We start from the raw sequence: 16,282 nt of genomic DNA, 5'->3' as shown, positions 1-16,282 counted from the left end.
CTCTGTGGATCCTTTATTGCAAATTCAAATGGGATCAAATGGTCAGACAAAAGAGGGTTATGAGGAAATATGATGAAATGTTGTGTATTAGCAGCAAGTTATTGAATCTTTTTCCTCAGAAACCAAACAAAATGATTGACAAACATGTTTTTACAAACTCAGTGTTGGACTTGGATCAGCAGGATAAGCTGATGTTTAAAGGCATTTGAGTCTCGCTGTATGAGAGTCCAGTTCTTACTCAATATTTATGGATGATGTTCTTTCAGTGTTGCACTTTGTAGACGCTCCCTGAGCCTCACAGCCAGCTGCACATGGACCAGCTGACATTACCCAGCATTAGAGGCGGCTGTAAAAAATTCATGTTCCCATTTAAATGGTTTTAATTCGAATAAAACGATGTTGATTCATTCAATCCTGAATCGATGTTTAATATAAATGTATTTTGCCAGAATCTCAGGTTAAAGCTCACAAACTATTTCAACAAGCAGCAAACAGATAAAACAGTAAATGAGAGCAGCTAAACACACAAAGATGGAAACACAGAGCGTGGATCGTTCACTCGACGGCACGTACACGGACACGCCGTCGGGGCTGAAAGTGGACAGCTCACAGATCCTGAAGCTGCAGGTTTCATCTGTCTCCAACCAAAACTGAGTGAAGCAGCAGCAAAAGAAGATCCAAACTCTGCTTCACGTTTGATCAATATGCTCATGAATTCTCTCTGACTTTGGCTGTTCCTGCCTGCACAGCTCTCTCTCTCTCAGTGTACTCCAAGAACAGCTTCAAACATCTGTTTCTGCATCATTCACTGTTTATTAGCCACCAGTCTGCTGTTGTGTTCAGTGCTGTCGGCCTCTGACAGTAAAGCCTCATTTCTGCTGTTCCATGGAAACTTTTTAAAATGATGACAGATTACAAACTCTCAGCTGTGTCTGTAATCAAACCTCTGTAACTTTGCTTCACTTCAGCAGCATCAGCTCATGTTCACATGTTGCTTCATGGTTTGCTTCAGTTTTTGATCGACTGCAGAATATTTTGAAGGTTATCTGCTATAAAAAGCCAGAAGAGGAAAATCTGCTTCATGTGTTTCTGTTTGATCCTCAGTGACTTTGACACAAAGGCCTCTGCTGTGATGATCACACCTCTGATCAAGTCTCACAGTGTCACAACTGATAAATGATCAGAGTTAGAATATTTCTGACTGTCTGCTGTGTGCCGTGACCTTTGACCCTCTAAAGACAGTCAGCTGTGGATTATTCATTGTTGTGTCTGATACTTAGAACTGTGAGGAAGAAGCTACACAGTTAATCAGGGTCCCCTCTCTCTGAATCAGGAAAGGTGGGCAGGCCGCGTGTGGGCCGCGGGCCATACGTTGAGTATCACTGTTTGAAATGTGAACATTGTTCTGCTGCAGTCAATGGACTAAACCAGAGAAGAAGAAAACAGACTTTACCATGAAGATCCTCAGTGTGGATCAGTATAATATCAGCCTGATGTCTGCAGTTTAGTGTCAGCACAACTTTCACATCATATTCATCTCAGCACAACTAAAACATGCTGACTGACCTCAGAGTTTCAAGTTTACATCCTGGACTCTCCAGGAAACCACACAGATGCTTCACTCCTGGATCCTGCAGGTTGTCGTTGTCGCTCAGGTCCAGCTCTCTCAGATGGGAGGGGTTGGACTTCAGTGCTGCTGCCAGATAATCACAGCTGATCTCTGACAAACCACAGTCCTTCAATCTGTATAAAGAATGAAAGATGTAAGTTTATTAGACAAAGTGCTTGAAATCATTCAGTGTTTCATCATCTGTTCAGAGCTGAAGAAGGTTCAGAATGTAGAAGTTTAGAAAATGGAAACTCCAAACAGCTGAAGCCAACAGGAAGCAGCTTCAAACAAACACAACAAGAGAAAAAACTCTGAATGTTTCACATTAAAGTCGAACATTTCTCATAAAAACAGGACAAAGACTTGAAAAAGTCGTGTTTTTCCTTCCAGGAACCACATGGCTTCACTTTTAAAGGTGAAGTGTGACAGAAATGGACATATTTGAAGTCCAACACCTTTTTCCAGTAACATTATTAAAGCAGACAAACTACAAGCTCATTTTCATTCCAACAAGTCATCTTCTGACCTGGACTAACAACACTGGTCTCTATGTGCAGCTGGCTGTGAGACCAGTGCTCAGGGAGCGTCTACAAAGTGCAACACTGAAAGAACATCACACACTCATTTGCTTCCAGCACTTTCACACAAACATCTACTGTCATTATTGTCACCAAACTCTGTGGATCCTTTATTGCAAATTCAAATGGGATCAAATGGTCAGACAAAAGAGGGTTATGAGGAAATATGATGAAATGTTGTGTATTAGCAGCAAGTTAATGAATCATTTTCCTCAGAAACCAAACAAAATGATTGACAAACATGTTTTTACAAACTCAGTGTTGGACTTGGATCAGCAGGATAAGCTGATGTTTAAAGGCATTTGAGTCTCGCTGTATGAGAGTCCAGTTCTTACTCAATATTTATGGATGATGTTCTTTCAGTGTTGCACTTTGTCGACGCTCCCTGAGCCTCACAGCCAGCTGCACATGGACCAGCTGACATTACCCAGCATTAGAGGCGGCTGTAAAAAATTCATGTTCCCATTTAAATGGTTTTAATTTGAATAAAACGATGTTGATTCATTCAATCCTGAATCGATGTTTAATATAAATGTATTTTGCCAGAATCTCAGGTTAAAGCTCACAAACGATTTCAACAAGCAGCAAACAGATAAAACAGTAAATGAGAGCAGCTAAACACACAAAGATGGAAACACAGAGCGTGGATCATTCACTCGACGGCACGTACACGGACACGCCGTCGGGGCTGAAAGTGGACAGCTCACAGATCCTGAAGCTGCAGGTTTCATCTGTCTCCAACCAAAACTGAGTGAAGCAGCAGCAAAAGAAGATCCAAACTCTGCTTCACGTTTGATAAATATGCTCATGAATTCTCTCTGACTTTGGCTGTTCCTGCCTGCACAGCTCTCTCTCTCTCAGTGTACTCCAAGAACAGCTTCAAACATCTGTTTCTGCATCATTCACTGTTTATTAGCCACCAGTCTGCTGTTGTGTTCAGTGCTGTCGGCCTCTGACAGTAAAGCCTCATTTCTGCTGTTCCATGGAAACTTTTTAAAATGATGACAGATTACAAACTCTCAGCTGTGTCTGTAATCAAACCTCTGTAACTTTGCTTCACTTCAGCAGCATCAGCTCATGTTCACATGTTGCTTCATGGTTTGCTTCAGTTTTTGATCGACTGCAGAATATTTTGAAGGTTATCTGCTATAAAAAGCCAGAAGAGGAAAATCTGCTTCATGTGTTTCTGTTTGATCCTCAGTGACTTTGACACAAAGGCCTCTGCTGTGATGATCACACCTCTGATCAAGTCTCACAGTGTCACAACTGATAAATGATCAGAGTTAGAATATTTCTGACTGTCTGCTGTGTGCCGTGACCTTTGACCTGCTAAAGACAGTCAGCTGTGGATTATTCATTGTTGTGTCTGATACTTAGAACTGTGAGGAAGAAGCTACACAGTTAATCAGGGTCCCCTCTCTCTGAATCAGGAAAGGTGGGCAGGCCGCGTGTGGGCCGCGGGCCATACGTTGAGTATCACTGTTTGAAATGTGAACATTGTTCTGCTGCAGTCAATGGACTAAACCAGAGAAGAAGAAAACAGACTTTACCATGAAGATCCTCAGTGTGGATCAGTATAATATCAGCCTGATGTCTGCAGTTTAGTGTCAGCACAACTTTCACATCATATTCATCTCAGCACAACTAAAACATGCTGACTGACCTCAGAGTTTCAAGTTTACATCCTGGACTCTCCAGGAAACCACACAGATGCTTCACTCCTGGATCCTGCAGGTTGTTCTTAGTCGAAGACAAGGAGTCATTACTCAGGTCCAGCTGTCTCAGATGGGAGGGGTTGGACTTCAGTGCTGCTGCCAGATAATCACAGCTGATCTCTGACAAACCACAGTTCTTCAATCTGTATAAAGAATGAAAGATGTAAGTTTATTAGACAAAGTGCTTGAAATCATTCAGTGTTTCATCATCTGTTCAGAGCTGAAGAAGGTTCAGAATGTAGAAGTTTAGAAAATGGAAACTCCAAACAGCTGAAGCCAACAGGAAGCAGCTTCAAACAAACACAACAAGAGAAAAAACTCTGAATGTTTCACATTAAAGTCATACATTTCTCATAAAAACAGGACAAAGACTTGAAAAAGTCGTGTTTTTCCTTCCAGGAACCACATGGCTTCACTTTTAAAGGTGAAGTGTGACAGAAATGGACATATTTGAAGTCCAACACCTTTTTCCAGTCACATTATTAAAGCAGACAAACTACAAGCTCATTTTCATTGCAACAAGTCATCTTCTGACCTGGACTAACAACACTGGTCTCTATGTGCAGCTGGCTGTGAGACCAGTGCTCAGGGAGCGTCTACAAAGTGCAACACTGAAAGAACATCACACACTCATTTGCTTCCAGCACTTTCACACAAACATCTACTGTCATCATTGTCACCAAACTCTGTGGATCCTTTATTGCAAATTCAAATGGGATCAAATGGTCAGACAAAAGAGGGTTATGAGGAAATATGATGAAATGTTGTGTATTAGCAGCAAGTTATTGAATCTTTTTCCTCAGAAACCAAACAAAATGATTGACAAACATGTTTTTACAAACTCAGTGTTGGACTTGGATCAGCAGGATAAGCTGATGTTTAAAGGCATTTGAGTCTCGCTGTATGAGAGTCCAGTTCTTACTCAATATTTATGGATGATGTTCTTTCAGTGTTGCACTTTGTAGACGCTCCCTGAGCCTCACAGCCAGCTGCACATGGACCAGCTGACATTACCCAGCATTAGAGGCGGCTGTAAAAAATTCATGTTCCCATTTAAATGGTTTTAATTCGAATAAAACGATGTTGATTCATTCAATCCTGAATCGATGTTTAATATAAATGTATTTTGCCAGAATCTCAGGTTAAAGCTCACAAACTATTTCAACAAGCAGCAAACAGATAAAACAGTAAATGAGAGCAGCTAAACACACAAAGATGGAAACACAGAGCGTGGATCGTTCACTCGACGGCACGTACACGGACACGCCGTCGGGGCTGAAAGTGGACAGCTCACAGATCCTGAAGCTGCAGGTTTCATCTGTCTCCAACCAAAACTGAGTGAAGCAGCAGCAAAAGAAGATCCAAACTCTGCTTCACGTTTGATCAATATGCTCATGAATTCTCTCTGACTTTGGCTGTTCCTGCCTGCACAGCTCTCTCTCTCTCAGTGTACTCCAAGAACAGCTTCAAACATCTGTTTCTGCATCATTCACTGTTTATTAGCCACCAGTCTGCTGTTGTGTTCAGTGCTGTCGGCCTCTGACAGTAAAGCCTCATTTCTGCTGTTCCATGGAAACTTTTTAAAATGATGACAGATTACAAACTCTCAGCTGTGTCTGTAATCAAACCTCTGTAACTTTGCTTCACTTCAGCAGCATCAGCTCATGTTCACATGTTGCTTCATGGTTTGCTTCAGTTTTTGATCGACTGCAGAATATTTTGAAGGTTATCTGCTATAAAAAGCCAGAAGAGGAAAATCTGCTTCATGTGTTTCTGTTTGATGCTCAGTGACTTTGACACAAAGGCCTCTGCTGTGATGATCACACCTCTGATCAAGTCTCACAGTGTCACAACTGATAAATGATCAGAGTTAGAATATTTCTGACTGTCTGCTGTGTGCCGTGACCTTTGACCCTCTAAAGACAGTCAGCTGTGGATTATTCATTGTTGTGTCTGATACTTAGAACTGTGAGGAAGAAGCTACACAGTTAATCAGGGTCCCCTCTCTCTGAATCAGGAAAGGTGGGCAGGCCGCGTGTGGGCCGCGGGCCATACGTTGAGTATCACTGTTTGAAATGTGAACATTGTTCTGCTGCAGTCAATGGACTAAACCAGAGAAGAAGAAAACAGACTTTACCATGAAGATCCTCAGTGTGGATCAGTATAATATCAGCCTGATGTCTGCAGTTTAGTGTCAGCACAACTTTCACATCATATTCATCTCAGCACAACTAAAACATGCTGACTGACCTCAGAGTTTCAAGTTTACATCCTGGACTCTCCAGGAAACCACACAGATGCTTCACTCCTGGATCCTGCAGGTTGTCGTTGTCGCTCAGGTCCAGCTCTCTCAGATGGGAGGGGTTGGACTTCAGTGCTGCTGCCAGATAATCACAGCTGATCTCTGACAAACCACAGTCCTTCAATCTGTATAAAGAATGAAAGATGTAAGTTTATTAGACAAAGTGCTTGAAATCATTCAGTGTTTCATCATCTGTTCAGAGCTGAAGAAGGTTCAGAATGTAGAAGTTTAGAAAATGGAAACTCCAAACAGCTGAAGCCAACAGGAAGCAGCTTCAAACAAACACAACAAGAGAAAAAACTCTGAATGTTTCACATTAAAGTCGAACATTTCTCATAAAAACAGGACAAAGACTTGAAAAAGTCGTGTTTTTCCTTCCAGGAACCACATGGCTTCACTTTTAAAGGTGAAGTGTGACAGAAATGGACATATTTGAAGTCCAACACCTTTTTCCAGTAACATTATTAAAGCAGACAAACTACAAGCTCATTTTCATTCCAACAAGTCATCTTCTGACCTGGACTAACAACACTGGTCTCTATGTGCAGCTGGCTGTGAGACCAGTGCTCAGGGAGCGTCTACAAAGTGCAACACTGAAAGAACATCACACACTCATTTGCTTCCAGCACTTTCACACAAACATCTACTGTCATTATTGTCACCAAACTCTGTGGATCCTTTATTGCAAATTCAAATGGGATCAAATGGTCAGACAAAAGAGGGTTATGAGGAAATATGATGAAATGTTGTGTATTAGCAGCAAGTTAATGAATCATTTTCCTCAGAAACCAAACAAAATGATTGACAAACATGTTTTTACAAACTCAGTGTTGGACTTGGATCAGCAGGATAAGCTGATGTTTAAAGGCATTTGAGTCTCGCTGTATGAGAGTCCAGTTCTTACTCAATATTTATGGATGATGTTCTTTCAGTGTTGCACTTTGTCGACGCTCCCTGAGCCTCACAGCCAGCTGCACATGGACCAGCTGACATTACCCAGCATTAGAGGCGGCTGTAAAAAATTCATGTTCCCATTTAAATGGTTTTAATTCAAATAAAACGATGTTGATTCATTCAATCCTGAATCGATGTTTAATATAAATGTATTTTGCCAGAATCTCAGGTTAAAGCTCACAAACTATTTCAACAAGCAGCAAACAGATAAAACAGTAAATGAGAGCAGCTAAACACACAAAGATGGAAACACAGAGCGTGGATCGTTCACTCCACGGCACGTACACGGACACGCCGTCGGGGCTGAAAGTGGACAGCTCACAGATCCTGAAGCTGCAGGTTTCATCTGTCTCCAACCAAAACTGAGTGAAGCAGCAGCAAAAGAAGATCCAAACTCTGCTTCACGTTTGATCAATATGCTCATGAATTCTCTCTGACTTTGGCTGTTCCTGCCTGCACAGCTCTCTCTCTCTCAGTGTACTCCAAGAACAGCTTCAAACATCTGTTTCTGCATCATTCACTGTTTATTAGCCACCAGTCTGCTGTTGTGTTCAGTGCTGTCGGCCTCTGACAGTAAAGCCTCATTTCTGCTGTTCCATGGAAACTTTTTAAAATGATGACAGATTACAAACTCTCAGCTGTGTCTGTAATCAAACCTCTGTAACTTTGCTTCACTTCAGCAGCATCAGCTCATGTTCACATGTTGATTCATGGTTTTCATGGTTGATTTACCTCATTTTTTCAAAAATGACCTCTGATAGGAAAGTCTCATTTCTGCTGCTCAACACTGAAGAAATGTAAACTTTTCAAAATGATGACAAATTGGAAAACACCTAAACCCAGGAGATGTAACCCTTCTCTCTGGGGCGGAGGCAAGCGGACCACCTCTTTGATTAGAGCTGTGTCTCTAATCAAAGCAGAGATGGAACGATGCCACTTTTTTTTTTAAATATCTTGCTGCATTTTGTATAAGTTCATACTCAAGTTTAAAAAATCTAAACACTAAAGCTGTTCTGTTATACCTGTCTGCAAAAACACACTGCAGCCAAAACATTAGACAATACTGATCTTTGTATTTAAACTTTTTTCAGAACTTTAAATCTAAGTATTTAAAGTAATATTCAAAAGTCATTTAAATCATTTTTATGCAGACTTCAAAAACTCTGGTTGTGAATAAAAGAAGTGCAACATCAGCACCAAATAATGTTTCTATTGAACAACTAACACAAACAGGTTGTAGAATGGAGCCTTTTATACTCACAGCTGAACAGAAACAACATCCAGAGTGGAAAACAGTGCAAATAACTGCAAACAGGCTTCATGACACTCATGTTTGATCAGATTCACTCCCTGCTCTCACACACCAACTCCAGACCTGCATTCATCTTTTCCCTCTGAACCCCCCAAACATACAAACCCTGAGACACCACCATTGCCCTTTCACTGACTGCCCCACTCCACCATTTGACTCTTAGAACTGAAGACGCTTCTCTCATAAGAGGTGAAACATCTTCAAGGAAACTTAAAGAAGTCCAGACGCTTTTCTTTCCAAGCTCCTTAGACTACGATGACCTGGATGTCTGAGAACCTTCACAGACTGATTTTACAAGAACAACTTGTGTCAAAAATCCCTGGCAGTGCCTCTCTGTCACACACACAAATCACTACAGTTACAAATTTAATAACTTAAAAAGTAAAAAGACCACTTTTGAGCCGTGTCTTTTTGGCCATAACGAATACCAAAAGAACCGAAATTTAATAACATTAAAACCAAACAATAAATGAGCAAAGTAGTGCATGATAAATATAGACAAATACAAAGTGCAATATAGAAACACTGGGTAAAAAGAAATGAACAATTAAAAAGGAGGATAACAGATGTGAGCAGTAGTTAAACAGTAGAAATAAATATATAATAAACAAACAAAAATAGATAATAAATGAAAGCCAGGTCTGAAAGGTGAGTTTGGCTTTAAAAGCATGAAAACACACTGCTGTCTTCAGGAAGGCTGCTCCAGTAACAGAAAGCCATCTACATGTGGGTTTAGTTCTGACTTTAGGGACAAGTAAAAAAAACAAAATAAAATAAAAACATCTGTCCAGACAACCTGACAGTCAAAAATATAAACTCAGGAACTTAAAAGGAAAATTGTGCTGACTTTGAACGTCCACATCAAGATAAACTTACAGATTTAAGAGTCAAAAAGTGTCAAAACGTCTGTATCCTTACCTGAGAGTTTCAAGTTTACAGTCAGGACTCTTTAGTCCAACACACAGCAAATCCAATTCTGAATCCTGCAGCTTGTTCGAGCTCAGGTCCAGCTCTCTCAGATGATTGGATGGGGAGCTGAGAATTTCAGACAAAGCTTCAAAGCTTCTTTTTGAGAGTTTACAATCTCTCAGCCTGAGGAAGAATAACAATGGAGACATATTCTTTTATTCATCTAGCATTATTAAACATATTTGTTCATAGATTCACTTACAGCACTTTCTTGGATGCTTTGACCACTGGCAGCAGCTTCAAAAATGCCTTCTCTGAACCGGAGTATTTCTCCAGGTCGAACTCATCCAGATCTGATGACAGTAAGATGAAGACCAGAGCCGACCACTGAGCAGGAGACAGTTGATCTGTGGAGAGACGTCCTGATCTCAGGGACTGTTGGATCTCCTCCACTAGAGAACGATCATCCAGTTCATTCAGACAGTGGAACAGGTTGATGCTTTTCTCTGCAGACAGTTTCCCACTGAGCTTCTTCTTGATGTAGTGAACTGTTTCCTGATTGGTCTGTGAGCTACTTCCTGTCTGTGTCAGCATGCATAGAAGATCCTGATTGGTCTGCAGTGAAAGACCCAGGAGGAAGCGGAGGAACAAGTCCAGGTGGCCATTTGGACTATCTAAGGCTTTGTCCACAGCACTCTGGTAGAAGTCTTTTACAGTAAGTGTTTTCTGGAAGATTTTAAAGAGAGGAGATTGTTTCTTAAGCAGGTTGACTCCAGAGTTGATGAAGGTCAGATAGACATGAAGAGCAGCAAAGAACTCCTGAATGCTCAGATGGATGAAACAGTAAACAACGTTGTTGAACATGTGACACTCATCAGCTTTAAAGATCTGTGTGAACACTCCTGAGTACACTGAGGCTGCTCTGATATCGATGCCACACTCTGTCAGGTCTGATTCATAGAAGATCAGGTTTCCTTTCTGCAGCTGATCAAAGGCCAGTTTTCCCAGAGACTCAATGATCTTCCTGCATGACTCTGTCTCAGCTCCTCCATCATACTTGATGTCCTTCGTTTTTAGGTGAAATAGCACAAGGCGTAGGTAGAGCTCTGTGAGAGTCTTAGGCAGATCTTTGCTCTCTTTGTTCTTCATGACAAACTCCAGAACTGTAGCAGTGATCCAGCAGAAGACTGGGATGTGGCACATGATGTGGAGGCTTCGTGATGTCTTGATGTGGGAGATGATGCTGCTGGCCTGCTCCTCATCTCTGAATCTCTTCCTGAAGTACTCCTCCTTCTGTGGGTCAGTGAACCCTCTGACCTCTGTCACCACGCCAACACAGTCAGGAGGGATCTGATTGGCTGCTGCAGGTCGTGTGGTTATCCAGAGGCGAGCAGAGGGAAGCAGTTTCCCCCTGATGAGGTTTATCAGCAGCACATCCACTGAGGTGGACTTTCTAGGGTCAGTCAGGATTGTAGTTTTGTGGAAGTCCAGAGGAGGTCGACACTCATCCAGACCATCAAAGATGAACACAACCTGGAAGTCTTCAAAGATGTAGATTCCTGCTTTTTTGGTTTCAGTGAAAAAGTGATGAACAAGTTCCACCAAGCTGAACTTTTCCTCTTTCAGCAGATTCAGCTCTCTGAAAGTGAATGGAAACATGAACTGGATGTCCTGGTTGGCTTTGTCTTCAGCCCAGTCCAGAGTGAACTTCTGTGTTAGGACTGTTTTCCCAATGCCAGCCACTCCCATTGTCAGCACTGTTCTGATTGGTTTATCTCTTCCAGGTGGGAGTTTAAAGATGTCTTCTTGTCTGATGGTTGTTTCTGGTCTGTCTGGTTTCCTGGATGCTGTTTCAATCTGTCTGACCTCATGTTCATCATTGACCTCTGCAGTCCCTCCCCCTGTGATATAGAGCTCTGTGTAGATCTGACTCAGGAGGGTCGGGTTTTCTGTTGTAGAAATCCCCTCGAGCACACACTGGAACTTCTGCTTCAGGTCTGACTTGAGTTTGAGCTGACACTCAGTGAGAATCTCTGCATGAATAAACAGCAAATGACACAAATGAGAAAACTGCATTCTGGTTACTGTGGTTATGTGTTCAGTTCACTGGACTCTTGGTGTCATGATCCGGGTGAGTCTGAGTAACTTTCCACAGCATCAGCTCTCCTCCCCTGGGTGGAGCCCTCCTCACTCCTCCCTGCTCCTCACCTGTTGCCAATTACTCCGGCAGTATTTATGAGCAGCACTCACAATGAACCTTCTCCAGATTGTCTGCTTACCACAGTCAGTTCTCTGCCTCACATTTTGTCTTGTGCTCCTCAGCTTGTTTCGCGTAACCCTCTTTTCCTGTTCCCTAGTCGGCACCTGGATACATCTTCCAACTCTCGCCATAAGTCACGCCTCAGGATTCTGCCCTGCCACTGCTGGGAAAACTCACTCTTGCAAACTGCCATCCTCACCTGCCTGCCTCCATGTGCACCCACATCTCACTCTGTACCCAGATTTAATTCATCTCCTCCTCCAGCTGATCTCCACCTGCAGCCACGTAACACCTCTTAGTTTTTAAATCTTGGACTCATTCACTACACTGTGGACCACTCTGATTATTATCTCCTTTGTTCCAGTGATCCTGGATAGTTTCTATTCGCCCGTTTCTGCCCCTGTTGTTCCTTTGACCTGCCTCAGCTTATGTTCTGGCCTCAGCTCTGCACTTCTCATAATACCTCGCTTGCTGTTGAATTTAGCCGTGATTCAGCTTTCTCTGTCAAGAAATCTAGTAAAATACATTTCTGTTAAAAGTCACTCAGCCTCCGTTTTTTGGTTCTGTGCTTGACTCCATTCCTTTTCATGAGCCATTGAGCCCTGACACTTGGGTTATAACTAGACTTGTAGTCAAGACCGCCTAATCCGAGACCAAGACAAGACCAAGACCAGAGGGTATCGAGACCAAGACAAGACCAAGACCAAGTTGAGACGAGACCAAGACCGAGACTGAGACGAGACCAAGACCGAGACCGAGACAAAAAAAGTCTTTAAACTGCAGCCAGATGCTATTCTATATACATATGCAGGACACCTTAAACTAGTTTTTTAATTAAGCAACAAGGCAGAACAAAGTCGGGCCTGTATCAAGACACAGGGACTAAACCCCAATTCAACCAGACCCAGAACTGATCTGGAATTAAAACAGAATCAGAACCAGAATCAGAACTAGATGATAGTAGCACTAAAAAATCATCATAGACCTGCACTACACTTATTTTTTAATTCTACCAAAGTACAATATTTAGATTGAGAAAAGTTCATATAATTATTTAGCCTTGTTGTGCAAACAAGCCTGCATAACTTAATAAATACAGAATTTGAAAAGTAACAAATGGTATCTAAAAAGAAACACTAGGTACTAGATACATGTTCTGATGAGTTTTGGCAAACAACCATTTGACTAACATGTGTCTCACCTGCTCTTGTTCATCTCTGTTCTGTCCTCATTCTCTCTCTCCCTCTCTGCTCCTCTCTCTCTCCCTCTTTGTGCTGACAATCAAGCCAAACACCAACATCATCAACTATACAGTTGAAACCACATATTTATGTACTCTTCAGATAAAAACACAAACACTTTTTAATTGTAACATCAAATCAGACTAAATGTTTATTTTTTTAGATTGATAAATATAAAAAACATATTTGTTAACTTTAAGAGTAAAGAGAGAAACTATCTGTATTTCTTAATTGCAAATGGCACCAAATTGTATTCAAACTGAGCCACACTTATGGAGCTCCACAGTTCTTTTCCTGGTGTTTTGGTTGACATCTCTTGATTTTCCCATGTCAAAGAAACAGGCTCTGTGTTTTGCCTTATATGCATCCACAGCTGTGCCACAAACTTACTCACATGGACTCTACAAACCTATCAGAAGCTTCTTCAGCTCAGAATTGAATCGTCTGGAGTTTCTTATTAATTAACAATAAACTTAGTGTACATGTACTCCTTAATATGATGAAAGTGATTAAAATAGACAGCTCCCTCTTTTTATTCTGACATTTAACTAATTCAAAAGATATTTCAACATTTATTTATCTAAAACAAAAGTTTACTCTAAATTGATGTTTAACAGTAAAAAAAAGTTTTTATGTTTTCTCCATAAAGTGTATGTAAATATCTGGTTTCAAATAACCTCCTGTGTACACATGAATATCTGCTCTTTTGGTTGGTTTGATTAAAATGGGACCAGCAGCAGGTTTAAGGTAGTACATTAAGATTGTGTACATCAGTACACAATTGAAACCGATTTAGAGAGTTTGTTTAGCCGTGGAGGGTAACAACTGAAAATATGAAATGTAAATCTCTAAAGAAACAGCATTGTTGCTGTTCGGCTTTTCATTTCGCCATTTGTTGATTCACTCGAAGAGCAAGTAACGCAACCAAGTGATCAGTTTGATATCAATCTTTTGTGATACACCGTCATATTTACATTATTAGTTCAGTACGAATGATTTGCTTTGGTACCTGGTCAAACTTAAGCTGTCCTCTGTCTGCAGCAAACTCGCAGCCAGCAGCTTCTCCCCCCTGGCTCACATGGGTGCTGTGCTCAGTCGCCTAGTGCCTGAGCTCGGATCATACCAAAATTAGGGGGAATTTACGACGGTGCGCTCTGTGCTTCGTGTGTTGTTTTTGTTTTATACAGTTGTCAGTCAGGCATCTAACTAAAAAATTACACTCCAAAAGACCCCATGCTTCTGAAAAAATGACCCGGGCTTAAGCCCAGTAAGCCACCCCCCCCCCCCGCTCCGCTGATGGTTGACTCCAAATCTCCCGAACACTATGTCGATTTGAGAACGCAAGACCGAAACAGCGAGACCAAGACCGAGACCAAGACAAAAGTCCGTCGAGACCAAGACGAGACCAAGACCACGTAAGAGTGGTCTCGAGACCGGTCTCGAGACATCCAACTCTAGTTATAACTGAGGGCAGGTTTTATAGAGACACATTCGATTTAATTATGTTTATTTATACAGCACCAAATCAATACTAGCAGCATTTCACATATTACATAAACAACAATATGGAGCCAGTAATGAATAAATATGTAGAATAAATGAAAGAATTTCAAGTATAAACGTTTTTTTTAATTCCTCCAAATAACAACAACAGTCACCCCAATGTGCTTTATATTGTAAGATAAAGAACCTACAATAATACAACAGAAAAAAACCCAACTATCTTTTTGGGTCCTGAAAACTGAAGGCTCTGCCTCCCATTCTACTTTTAAATACTCTGTGAACAACAAGTAGGCCTGCAGTGTGAGAGCGAAGTGCTCTAATAGGGGGATATGGTACTACAAGGTCATTAAGATAAGATGGGGCCTGATTATTTAAGACCTTGTATGTGAGGAGCAGGATTTTGAATTCTGGATTTAACAGGAAGCCAATGAAGGGAAGCCAAAACAGGAGAAATCTGCTCTCTCTTTCTAGTCCCTGTCAGGACTCTTGCTGCAGCATTTTGGATTAACTGAAGGCTTTTCAGGGAATTTTTTGGACTTCCTGATAATAATGAATTGGAAGTAATAAATGCATGAACTAGTTTTTCAGCGTCACTCTGAGACAGGATATTTCTAACTTTAGTTGCACAAATGGAAGAAAGCAGTCTTACATGTTTGTTTAATATGTGCGTTGAAGGACATGTCCTGGTCAAAAATGACTCCAAGGTTCCTCACAGCGTTACTGGAGGCCAAGGTAATGCCATCCAGAGTAAGAATCTGGTTAGATACCATATTTCTAAGATTTTCAGGGCCGAGTACAATAACCTCAGTTTGATCTGAATTAAGAAGCAGAAAGTTAGCGGCCATCCAGGTCTTTATGTCTTTAAGACATTCCTGCAGTTTAACTCATTGGTGTGTGTTATCTGGCTTCATGGACAGATGGAGCTGGGTGTCATCTGCATAGCAGTGTAAATGTATGCTATGTCTTCTAATGATACTGCCTATGGGAAGCTTGGTAATGGGAGCGTTGCCAGCAGAAGGCTGAAGTGGAATCTCCAAGAAAGCTGCAGAAGAAAAAGCATGAGCTGAAATGGTGGATTTCAGTCAAATAAGGAGAACTGTGGCTTTCCTCCAACCTTTGACCAATCACCTTAGTGTCCTGTTTATCAACCATAATAAAAAGCATTTACTGTCTGGGCATTTTTTTGTTTGGGTCTCCAAACAGCAGAAAGAAATGGCAGCCATTTTTTTAACTTTACCTTCAACTGGTAAATAGATTTAAGAAATAGCACTTTGATCATATTTGTGACGTGTCCCAAACTGTTGTTGTCGCCTCATTTATGTTGATAAAACAGCTCTAAAACCAATCTGACAATATAAATCTGTAAAATGGGCAGAAAACCTGCTGCTGGTCCCATTTTAATCAAACCAACCCAAAGAGCAGATATTCATGTGTGTACACAGGAGGTTATTTGTGCAGATGCATAAAACACATATAAACTGTTGGCTTTCTGCAGTCTCTCACTCCTGAAAGTGTTGGCAAGTGTTTTGGATTTATTATTTATATGGATTTTAATGGCACCTGTGTAATGTTAACTAAGGTTTTTATTGTTTATGTGTTTTTTGTTTAGTCATTCCCTGACTTACCTGTGGGTTCTGGGATGGTTTTATTTAAATTCTCCAACAGATCATTCCTGTTTAACCTCCCCAAAAGATTTTTAGTGACTTCAAAAGTGTTGATAGAGTAGGTATCAAACATCAGATCCACTATGTTCGTCCTCTCTGCATTCTCCAGTTCACTCTCTGGGATTGCTGGTAAACCTTCTACAGACCCGTTCTTCAGATGCCACTTAAATTCTTCAAAGTCATCACGTCCCAAATCCTTCAAAGTCCCCAGAAGGATTTCTTTAGGTGTCGTCAT

At 41.2% G+C, this 16,282-nt stretch overlaps 3 protein-coding genes across 3 annotated transcripts in view; all 3 read right to left on the bottom strand.

Moving 5' to 3' along the window:
• The window catches only part of LOC146548161 (NACHT, LRR and PYD domains-containing protein 12-like), a 192,740-nt gene that overhangs the window by 28,271 nt on the left and 148,187 nt on the right, over positions 1-16,282 (bottom strand). The window lies entirely within an intron of this gene.
• The window catches only part of LOC146548163 (protein NLRC3-like), an 87,296-nt gene continuing 74,845 nt past the window's right edge, over positions 3,832-16,282 (bottom strand). The window contains exons 7-9 of the mRNA XM_085263809.1: positions 9,389-9,562; positions 6,153-6,329; positions 3,832-4,045 (exon numbers count right to left, since the gene is read on the bottom strand). Of these exons, the coding sequence (XP_085119935.1) occupies positions 3,832-4,045; positions 6,153-6,329; positions 9,389-9,562 (565 nt within the window). The remainder of the gene's footprint in view (positions 4,046-6,152; positions 6,330-9,388; positions 9,563-16,282) is intronic.
• On the bottom strand, positions 9,638-16,282 carry LOC146548165 (NLR family CARD domain-containing protein 3-like). The gene is made up of 2 exons (XM_085266232.1): positions 16,009-16,282; positions 9,638-11,412 (listed from the first exon to the last, which is right to left on the bottom strand). Exons 1-2 carry the CDS (start codon positions 16,280-16,282, stop codon positions 9,638-9,640), a joined length of 2,049 nt encoding a protein of 682 aa, XP_085122358.1.

Source organism: Mchenga conophoros, linkage group LG23 (genome assembly GCF_057382185.1).
Source record: "Mchenga conophoros isolate Kocher_MC1m ecotype Shallow Benthic linkage group LG23, M_conophoros_male_GT1.1, whole genome shotgun sequence".
NCBI classification, from domain to species: domain Eukaryota; kingdom Metazoa; phylum Chordata; class Actinopteri; order Cichliformes; family Cichlidae; genus Mchenga; species Mchenga conophoros.
The sequence above is the reverse complement of the archived record's forward strand: the minus strand, read 5'-3'. Positions and strand labels throughout refer to the sequence as shown.